Source organism: Salvelinus alpinus, chromosome 3 (genome assembly GCF_045679555.1).
Source record: "Salvelinus alpinus chromosome 3, SLU_Salpinus.1, whole genome shotgun sequence".
Taxonomy (NCBI): domain Eukaryota; kingdom Metazoa; phylum Chordata; class Actinopteri; order Salmoniformes; family Salmonidae; genus Salvelinus; species Salvelinus alpinus.
The window spans coordinates 84002770-84013983 of NC_092088.1; the positions used below are offsets into that span (position 1 = coordinate 84002770).

An 11214-nucleotide genomic window follows, 5' to 3' on the forward strand; every position below is an offset into this window, starting at 1 on the left:
GTCCTTGGCTCAGTGTAGTAGTGTGGGCTCAATAGCATCTCATTAGTGTGCAAGATCTTGAGAATCAGCTGTACATGTGATGAAAGAATGCACTGTGCATGCAGAGGGATAGTTTAACCAAAATATGCCACAAGACCTAGAATTGCCTTCTGTGTATCCCACAAAAAAGGTTCACTGTTATAAGCTAACTTATTTGATGAATTTAAGCTACATTCCCGGGCTTAACTTCCCATGGAACATTTCTGGAAAGTTTCCGACCCTTTGCAACTCCAGTGAGTTGTATTATCAGTCTCTGGCTCTGTCCCAATCATCTCTCCTTTCCCCCAAGTATGCACTTGTTCACTATCCTTCACTGATTTGAAAATAATTGATGGGTATAAGAAATGTTGGAAACTCCCTCTAGCGCATGCTTTCACCAATCCAATGTTTTTAGATTTTTGGGAAGTAGTGAACTAGTGTACAATTTAAGGAAAAAATTGATATTATTGGGATGCGTCCCAGATCTATTTGTGTTGTCCTATGGTGGTTCTCATTGTTTGGCATAACAACGACCATAGGAGCTGGCAAGACAGCACAAACAGATCTGGGACCAGGCGAACACCCACCCACTCACTCAGTACACGGTTTGTGCGGTTAGTCACTGGACACTGTTGTCATGTCATTACCAACCAGCTACACTCTTCATTCACAGGCTTTTATAGATGTTATTCCTTTCCAATACAGTTTCGTCAGTGAATATTAGGGGCCTGTAGTGTTTTATAGGATTTCAGTGGGAGGGAAATGGGTTTTATTGGCCTGGGCCCAGATCTGTTTGTGCTGTATCTCCAACAATGACTGTAGAAGTTGGCAAAACGGCACAAACAGATCTGGGACCAGTCTTACATTTTATAGCTTTCTCATAGGGAGTTAGTTACTAACTAATGTGTTTCTGTGTTTTGTATCTCTCGCATTAGGTTGGCATGTTGACCACAACTCCTACCAACGAGGAAGTAAGTTTGTCTTGTTTTTCGTGACCCAACTATTCTTTAAAGTCTGTTCCTTTTCCCCTCTTTCACGGGACTAGTCTCAATGCTTTCCTGAAAAGATGGACAAATGAACTCATTAATGAATAGATTGTCATACTTTGGAATGACACTGACTGCTTGAATAAATGCTTGAATGAGTACTATGTAGTAACATGCTTATACAACCTTGTTATACTAGTGTAATTAGAACACAGGTATAAGAGCCACTTGATGTAAAGTTGTCGTTGGTCTGTCTCTGTGTGTACAGGTGGGAGACGAGGAGTCCAGAGAACAGCTGATTAAGGCTCACTACATGGCCAGAGTAGGAGGACTCACCACACAGCTACAGGTCTCTGACAGCAAGGCTGTTAACTTCCACGCTGAGGTGAGACATGACACACACGTGTGTAAGCACATACTTTTGAAGGATATGTAGCTCCTATTTTGTCGGTGGACACTGGGGAGATATATGGGGAACAAAGTTACACATAGTCAAGCTCCATTGAGATGCTGATCTACAGAAGACCAACTTACTAGTTGGACCAGTCACTCAAACATTTCCCCTCACGTCTTCCTTCCTTTAATACATACATAATTTGACTCCAAGTATCGTTTTGTTAAAATAAAAATAGGCTGTGCAGCTGCGCCAAAACTGTGGTATTTTTCATCCTATAACTTATCTATTTTTTTAAATAGTGAGCCATCTCCTGTGTTGTAACCCCCCCCCCCAGTGTCGAGCCCTGTCCAAGCGTCTGGCCATTGCAGAGAAGTCACGGGAGACGCTGACTGAGGAGGTCAAATTGGCTAATCAGAACTTCACACGTCTGCAGGTAAACAACGTCTGTTGTGTAATTTTCAGACTGAAAGAAAGCAGCTTATCCCAGATAGAATAAAATCAGCTTTATTACATTGGTAGTTGTGTTATGCATATTTGTCCTGAACTTGGTCCTCAATTTTTTTGCTGTTTTTTTTGTAAGATTTCCCATTTATTCAATGAAATGCCATTTAGCAGACGCTTTTATCCAAAGTGACTTTTAATCAATCGTTCATACATTTTTAAGTATGGGTGGCCCGGGAATTGAACCCTGGCATTGCAAGATCCATGCTCCAACTGAGACATGGCAAATTACCTTGAACAATCATACTGGCTCTAACTAACCACAACCTGCTCCTTGTCTTTCAGGATGAGCTTGCCACGACCAAGAGGAGTTACAAGGAACAACTCAGTATGATGAGCGACCACCTGTGCAGCATGAACGAGACTCTCAGCAAACAGAGAGAGGAGATTGACATACTCAAACTGAGCAGCAAGGTACAGAGTCCCCTCACACCGCTCCCTCAATGAGACAAACCTGGATAAATTAAGGTTGAATGAAAATGTGCCACTCACTGGTCTAGACAGACAGAGAAGCAGTACTAGGTGAGGTTATGCTGACATGCTGTGTAGACATATCCCAGTAACAAACTACTATCCAGTCTGAGGGGAACTGGGAGGTGGGGTATAGCAGGGTCTGAGGGGAACTGGGGAGGTGGGGTATAGCAGGGTCTGAGGGGAACTGGGGAGGTGGGGTATAGCAGGGTCTGAGGGGAACTGGGAGGTGGGGTATAGCAGGGTCTGAGGGGAACTGGGAGGTGGGGTATAGCAGGGTCTGAGGGGAATTGGGGAGGTGGGGTATAGCAGGGTCTGAGGGGAACTGGGGAGGTGGGGTATAGCAGGGTCTGAGGGGAACTGGGGAGGTGGGGTATAGCAGGGTCTGAGGGGAACTGGGAGGTGGGGTATAGCAGGGTCTGAGGGGAACTGGGGAGGTGGGGTATAGCAGGGTCTGAGGGGAACTGGGGAGGTGGGGTATAGCAGGGTCTGAGGGGAACTGGGGAGGTGGGGTATAGCAGGGTCTGAGGGGAACTGGGGAGGTGGGGTATAGCAGGGTCTGAGGGGAACTGGGAGGTGGGGTATAGCAGGGTCTGAGGGGAACTGGGGAGTGGGGTATAGCAGGGTCTGAGGGGAACTGGGGAGTGGGGTATAGCAGGGTCTGAGGGGAACTGGGGAGTGGGGTATAGCAGGGTCTGAGGGGAACTGGGGAGTGGGGTATAGCAGGGTCTGAGGGGAACTGGGAGGTGGGGTATAGCAGGGTCTGAGGGGAACTGGGGAGTGAATGGGCAAGACAAAGGATAAAGTGTCTTTGAACACGTTATGGTAGTAGGTGCCAGGCGCACCGGTTTGAGTGTTTCAAGAACTGCAACACTGCTGGGTTTTTCACACTCCACAGTTTCCCGTGTGTATCAAGAATGGTCCACCAACCAAAGGACATCCAGCCAACTTGACACAACTGTGGGAACTATTGGAGTCAACATGGGCCAGCATCCCTGTGGAACACTTTCGACACCTTGTAGTCCATGCCCTGACGAATTGAGGCTGTTCTGTGGGCAAAATAAGTGTTTTGTTCAAATACTGGTGGATTCAACTAATAAAAGAATAGACAACCTGAGGTCCAGTACCTGAAGAACAGTTTGCAGTTCTCCCAGGGTCAGCTTGATGAGTTGAAACAGTAGAACGGCAAGATGACAGCAATCTGTAAATCAGTGAGATAGGACATCAGTTCTGTGTGTGAATCCATGACAACAATCAACTCGAGGGACAATCAAGGCGGAACAACATGGTTGCGGATGGAATTTCAGAATCTCCACATGAGAGACGTCTTGCTCTTCATTGTAATCAGAGGGCTGATGTAAATACTATGCATGCCGGTCTCTCTTGGCTAAGAGTTGAGGAGAGACTGAATGCATCACTTATTTTTATAAGAAATATTAATATTTTGAAAATCCCAAATTGTTTGCATTATCATCTTACACACAACTCTGACACACATACTTACACCACCAGACATGCCACCAGGGGTCTTTTCATAGTCCCCAAATCCAGAACAAATTCAAGAAATCTTAGAGTATTGCAGTGCATTCAGAAAGTATTCACACCCCTTGACTTTTTTCCACATTTTGATACGTTACAGCTTTATTCTAAAATGTATTAAATAATTTTTCCCCTTCAATCTACACACACAACCCCATAATGACAAAGCAAAAACAGTTTTTTGGAAATGTTTGCAAATTTACAAAAAAATATAAATGTGATATCACATTTACATAAGTATTCAGACCCTTTACTCAGTACTTTGTTGAAGTGCCTTTGGCAGTGATTACAGCATCACGTCTTCTTGGATATGATGCTATAAGCTTGGCACACCTGTATTTGGGGAGTTTCTCATTTTTCTCTGCAGATCCTCTCAAGCTCTGTCAGGTTGGATGGGGAGTGTCGTCGCACCCCAAAAGATTGTAGTTCTGTCCTTGAGCTGTTGTCTATTAATGATCTGTATTATGTCATGTTTTCTGTGGACCCCAGGAAGAGTAGTTGCTGCTTCAGCAAAAGCTAATGGTGAACCTAATAAAATACCAACTCAATAGTAGGAAGGTGTTGTGTATAACTTAACTGTTCTTCCTCTTGCCTTTTCCAGGGAAACTCCAAACTCCTAAAGAAGGGTCGGTAGGAAATGAGTCCATTGGGGAAACTGGCTCCATTTTGGATCAGCAGCGCACCCTTAACTGAGAGAAGGGCTGGACTATGGAACCACCCACCCACTACAGCCCTGCCAGCTCCACACCACCATACCACCAAGATGGAGGACCCTGTTAGACTTCTCCATCAGAGGGAGGCTATTGGGGGGGGGGGGTCTCTACCACTCTGCTTAAAGGAATTGTGTTTCTGATTTGACACAGATAATGACTTTACGTGTCAAGTGCTTCCCAGTGTGTGGCGGAAGCAGCTGCTTGACCCTTTGCACTTTGGTTTGTGGGAGGAAGTGGAAAAATGTAAAGGAAAGATTATATTATTTTCCTCCCCCACCAACTAGTCAGGTCATGGATGCTGACTACAGTCAGGGAATGAAGACCACCTGGCCCTGATGGTTAGTGTGTCTCTTCTCTCTGTGCTAAATGTGGAAATGACAGCTATTTGAAATATTCAATTTGCTCTTAAGTGGAAGGAGGATATCGTGTGAGCATGTGAAGTGTTAAATTGTGTGCCTGTCTGGGTTGTTGTCTTTGTCTAATAGTGGGACTGTAGACTGTCATGCCAGGCTTTGAGGGACTGCTAATTATTATAACTACATTTTATATTTGGACTATTTTTTTTAGATTCAATGAAAGATTATTTGTGCAAATGTTGTGACTTGAGGGACTACGTTCATTATATTTACCACATTTTACTTGAAGGGCTGCCCCAGATGAAATTAATCAATGAGTGACATATTAATTAGACACACTAGCCTTGGCTGCCCAGGCTTCGCTGTTTAGCGGAGGCCTAAGACCGAGGCTAGACACACACTTGCATACATTCCCTTAAAGCTGGAATCCTTGATGGTGAATTAGCCACGTCTGTTTGCGATATTACAACAACAAAGAAGTTAGGATAAAAAAATAAAAAAAATTACAACGTTCCTCAGCTCCGCTTTGTTAAAACAAAACAATAACTGCCGTGGGGTGGAGAGTAGCTCTGTTTCCTCTACTGAGAATTCAATTTTTATCTAGATGTCCCATCTGTCCTCGAACGAATGACATGGAATAGATCTGACCCGATTACCCAATCAATTCTGACATGACAGATCTGTTCCACACGTTACATTCTATTTGAACTAAATGATCTGTGATGTTGCACAAGGTAGAGTTCATAAAATGGTGTCTGTCTGTGATGTTTCTCTAGTAGTTGTAACACCAAAGTGTGTATGGATGTGCACTGAGGAGAACTATGCTTGTGTCCCAAATGACACCCTATTCCATATGTAGTGCACTACTTTTGACCATTGCCTTATGGGCCCTGGTCCAATGTAATGCACTGTATAGGGAATAATGCGGTGCCATTTGGGACACAGCATGTCGCACCAGTCTTCAAACCCATGTATCATGTATGGAGAAAAGGGTTTATGTGAATATAATACATTATTGTACTGTGTACTTTAACAGAAATATACAAAAAAAGAAAGGCATTCGTTTAAGGTTTCCCATAACTATTTTCCATGATGACCCAATGAAATTACTAGTCGATGATCAATGGAAAAGAGCAGAAACACATCAAACTAATCAATCACTCACCTGCATTTAGTATTTGATTATTGGGGCCCAGAGAACTGAAAATATTTGCCTATTGGAAGGCAATACACACACAGGTCTGCTCTTTTGAACCTCCAGTAAGACTATCATGGTTTGTGTACCCATTACAATTGTATTATCGGCGTGTTGGCAAGCTAAGGTAGTCTACCCCTTGTCTGACAGTGTAGTGACTTCTCTAACAGTTCACAATTAACAGCAGGGTTGTGTTCATTAGGGCACACCATAGCTAAACTTTTAACAATAAAAAATGAAAGTCCAGTTAGTACGTTGCTGTTTCACTCAGTTTTTGAAAATTTTCTTCCATTTTGTACCTCCTGAAAACAACCCTGGACTCTTATTGCTTGTGTGTTCTAGTGACATTTATAGTGTGGCCAATAAAATGAATAATCTTATCCTGTGCATTGTTTTTACCAGTTTAGACTGATTTTTTAAAGTCGGTTTGGACTAGTGTCTGGCCAGTGTCTGCCCAGTACTAACCATTCCACTTCAAAATTCCAGAGGTTTGCCAACATGCCCTATACTACTGAAATCTGTATCTTCACAATGTAATCTGACAGTCCAACAGAATGTACAGTTGAAGTCGGAAGTTTACATACACGTTGGAGACATTAAAACTCGTTCTTCAACCACTCCACAAATTTCTTGTTAACAAACTATAGTTTTGGCAAGTTGATTAGGACATCTACTTTGTGCATGACAAGTAGTTTTTCCAACAGTTGTTTACAGACAGATTATTTCACTTATAATACTCTGTATCACAATTCCAGTGGGTCAGAAGTTTACATACACTAAGTTGACTGTGACTTTAAACAGCTTGGAAAATTCCAGAAAATGATGTCATGGCTTTAGACGCTTCTGATAGGCTAATTGACATATTTTGAATCAATTGGAGGTGTACCTGTGGATGTATTTCAAGGCCTACCTTCAAACTCAGTGCCTCTTTGCTTGACATCATGGGAAAATCAAAAGAAATCAGCCAAGACCTCAGAACAATTGTAGACCTCCACAAGTCTGGTTCATCCTTGGAAGCTATTTCCAAATGCCTGAAGGTACCATGTTCATCTGTACAAACAATAGTACGCAAGTATAAACACCATGGGATCACGCAGCCGTCATACCGCTCAGGAAGGAGACGTTCTGTCTCCTAGAGATGAACGTACTTCGGTGCCAAAAGTGCAAATCAATCCCAGAACAACAGCAAAGGACCTTGTGAAGATGCTGGAGGAAATCGGTACAACAGTATCTATATCCACATTAAAACGAGTCCTATATCGACATAACCTGAAAGGCTGCTCAGCAAGGAAGAAGCCACTGCTCCAAAACCGCCCTAAAAAAGCCAGAAAACGGTTTGCAACTGCACATGGGGACAAAGATTGTACTTTTTGGAGGAATGTTCTCTGGTCTGATGAAACAAAAATAGAACTGTTTGGCCATAATGACCATCGTTATGTTTGGAGGAAAAAGGGGGAGGCTTGCTAGTTAAGAACACCATCCCAATCGTGAAGCACAGGGGTGGCAGCATCATGCTTTGCTGAAGGAGGGACTAGTGCACTTCACAAAATAGATGGCATCATGAGGAAAGAAAATGATGTGGATATATTGAAGCAACATCTCAAGACATCAGTCAGGAAGTTAAAGCTTAGTCGCAAATGGGTCTTCCAAATGGACAATGACCCCAAGCATACTTCCAAAGTTTTGGCAAATGGCTTAAGGACAACAAAGTCAAGGTATGGGAGTGGCCATCACAAAGCCCTGACCTCAATCCTATAGAAAATGTGTGGGTAGAACTGAAAAAGCGTGTGTGAGCAAGGAGGCCTACAAACCTGACTCAGTTACACCAGCTCTGTCAGGAGTAATGGGCCAAAATTCACCCAACTTATTGTGGGAAGCTTGTGGAAGGCTACCTGAAACGTTTGACCTAAGTTAAACAATTTAAAGACAATGCTACCAAATACTAATTGAGTGTATGTGAACTTCTGACCCACTGGGAATGTGATGAAAGAAATAGAAGCTGAAATAAATCACTCTATTCTGACACTACACATTCTTAAAATAAAGTGGTGATCCTAACTGACCTAAGACGGGACATTTTTACTCTGATTAAATGTCAGGAATTGTGAAAAACTGAGTTTAAATGTATTTGGCTAAGGTGTATGTAAACTTCAACTTCAACTGTACATACAGTGCCTTTCAAAAGTATTCATCCCCCTTGGTGTTTTTCCTATTTTGTTGCATTACAACCTGTAATTTAAATAGATTTTCATTTGGATTTCATGTAATGGACATACAAAAGATAGTCCAAATTGGTGAATAAAATTTTAAATGAGAAAGTGGTGCGTGCATATTTATTCACTCCCTTTGCTATGAAGCCCCTAAATAAGATCTGGTGCAACCAATTACCTTCAGAAGTCACATTATTAGTTAGATTGCACACAGGTGGACTTTATTTAAGTGTCACATGATCTCAGTATATATATATATGTATATACACACACACACACCTGTTCTAAAAGGTCCCAGACTCTGCAACACCACTAAACAAGCGGCACTGTGAGGACCAAGGAGCTCTCCAAACAGCTCAGGGACAAAGTTGTGGAGAAGTACCGATTAGGGTTGAGTTATTAAAAAATATCCGAAAACTTTGAACATCCCACGGAGCACCATTAAATCCATTATTTCAAAATGGAAAGAATATGACATCACAACAAACCTGCCAAGAGAGGGCCGCCCACCAAAACTCTCAGACCGGGCAAGGAGGGCATTAATCAGAGGCAACAAAGAAACCCAAGATAACCCTGAAGGAGCTGCAAAGCTCCACAAAGGAGATTAGAGTATCTATCCATAGGACCACTTTAAGCCGTACACTCCACAGAGCTGGGCTTTACGGAAGAGTGGCCAGAAAAAAATAAGCAAACATGTTTGGTGTTCGCCAAAAGGCATGTGGGAGACTCCCCAAACATATTGAAGAAGGTACTCTGGTCAGATGAGACTAAAATTGAGCTTTTTGGCCATCAAGAAAAATGCTATGTCTGGCACAAACCCAACACCTCTCATCACCCAGAGAATACCATCCCCACAGTGAAGCATGGTGGTGGCAGCATCATGCTGTGGGGTTGTTTTTCATCGGCAGGGACTGGGAAACTGGTCAGAATTGAAAGAATGATGGATTGCGCTGAATACAGGGAAATTCTTTAGGGAAACCTGTTTCAATCTTCCAGAGATTTGAGACTGGGACGGAGGTTCACCTTCCAGCAGAACAATGACCCTAAGCATACTGCTAAAGCAACACTCAAGTGGTTTAAAGGGAAACATTTAAATGTCTTGGAATGGCCTAGTCAAAGCCCAGACCTCAATCCAATTGAGAATCTGTGGTATGACTTAAAGATTGCTGTACACCAGCAGAACCCATCAACCTGAAGGAGCTGGAGCAGTTTTTCCTTGAAGAATGGGCAAAAATCCCAGTGGCTAGATGTGCCAAGCTTATAGAGACACAGCAAGAGACTTGCAGCTGTAAATGCTGCATAAGGTGGCTCTACAAAGTATTGACTTTGGGGGGTGAATTGTTATGCACGCTCAAGTTCTGTTTTTTTGTCTTATTTCTTGTTTGTTTCACAACAAAAAATATTTTGCATCTTCAAAGTGATAGGCATGTCGTGTAAATCAAATTATAAAAATGCCAAGGGGGTGAATACTTTCATAAGCCACTGTATGAATGAAATAAGAGCTAGCTCAATATTATTTGTTTTGTGTTAATACTGTAATGACCTGGCTAGATCATATAGGAAGAATTGTGCAGACAGAGGATTGAGTTAACGAATTGACGGTTTATTAACCCAACTTAACACAGGCTACTGTTTGGCTGTAGCCCACGCCAAATAAATGAAAGGTACCCTACAAAACAACCGTGACCTTCTCTTGTGAAGCCCAGACGTAAGAGAGAGAACAATGGCTAAACCTGGTCTTAACCTCCAATGCTCCATCCCCCTGCCCAACCCCCCTCCACCTGCCCAACCCCCCTCCACTCCAACCCCCCTCCACGCCACTCCGCCAACCACCAGGATGCCCGGCATCAGAGCATTCCCTGGATTGGCAGATAGCAGGTTGATTGGCATGTCGGACCCCGCGAACACTGGGTACTGTTAAGTACAACACAACCAACTAATAAACATGCTGACCAGACCGGACACGTCGCGTGCGCGAGCGTCGCAAAATAAATTTAGAAATCCATGTTATTCAATTATTGCACCCACACTGCTCGCACGCGCCAACGAGCGTCTGCGAAGCCAAGGGCTAAAATAGAACTCATTCCTATTTCTGACGCAGATCGCGCTGCAAGTCCTGCCTCTCCCATCTCCTCATTGGTTTATAGAAGCAGGTACCCACGTGCCATCTCCTCATTGGTTATACCCACGTGGGTGATTGAAAGAGGAACTGTTTTGCAGATAGTCGTGGTAATACAATGAAAGTTTAGATGTGATCACCATATAAGTTAAACGATGAAAAAGCCTGGAAGGAGGAGAGATGACTAGAAACGATTCGGTTGGCCGTTTTATGTGTGGATTAATTGTCGGAGTAGAGGTCCTTGTGCATTTCAGGTAAAATAACAACTCAATGTTTATATCCCAGGACAAAGCTAAATAGGACAAATTAACGTTAGCTAGCAAGTACAAGCTAACTAGCTCAATTGCCATACATGTTTAATGCTTTTCGACCTGTCCCCAAATTAATGTCATTGGTTCAGAGTTTGTTTTTATATTTTAACCTGTGTGTCGTGATCGCGTTTGGTGTAGGGAACAAAATAAATGTATGCACGATAGCGCACGATGGCGCACGCGCGCAGCCGGTTTGGGTTCCGTAACACACAGCTGTCTGTGCGGGTCGCTACAATACTAATACTTCTGTTGTTAGAGCTACTAATAATGACTCACCACAAAGTTAAACTTCAGACTTCTTCAGGATATAGTTTTGACAGGCTACTGAGTACTTGCGAGAAAGATAATCGTAAAGGTAACGTTAGCTGTATTTCATCGCGGATTTCGTTACACAGTTG

At 43.0% G+C, this 11214-nt stretch overlaps 2 protein-coding genes across 3 annotated transcripts in view; one reads left to right on the top strand and one right to left on the bottom strand.

The window, feature by feature from the left end:
* The window catches only part of LOC139571462 (forkhead box protein N2-like), a 148954-nt gene extending 145384 nt beyond the window's left edge, over window positions 1-3570 (bottom strand). The window contains exon 1 of the mRNA XM_071394357.1: window positions 3501-3570. The gene's annotated coding sequence lies outside the window, so the exon portion shown is untranslated. The remainder of the gene's footprint in view (window positions 1-3500) is intronic.
* Window positions 1-6556, top strand: part of LOC139571461 (protein phosphatase 1 regulatory subunit 21-like) — a 35191-nt gene extending 28635 nt beyond the window's left edge. For both annotated transcript variants that reach the window (XM_071394354.1, XM_071394353.1), the window contains 5 exons: window positions 954-989; window positions 1273-1389; window positions 1736-1834; window positions 2188-2316; window positions 4514-6556. In XM_071394354.1, coding sequence (XP_071250455.1) covers window positions 954-989; window positions 1273-1389; window positions 1736-1834; window positions 2188-2316; window positions 4514-4546 — 414 coding nt within the window. In that variant the 3' untranslated portion in view covers window positions 4547-6556. The remainder of the gene's footprint in view (window positions 1-953; window positions 990-1272; window positions 1390-1735; window positions 1835-2187; window positions 2317-4513) is intronic.
* Window positions 6557-11214: the final 4658 nt, after the last annotated feature.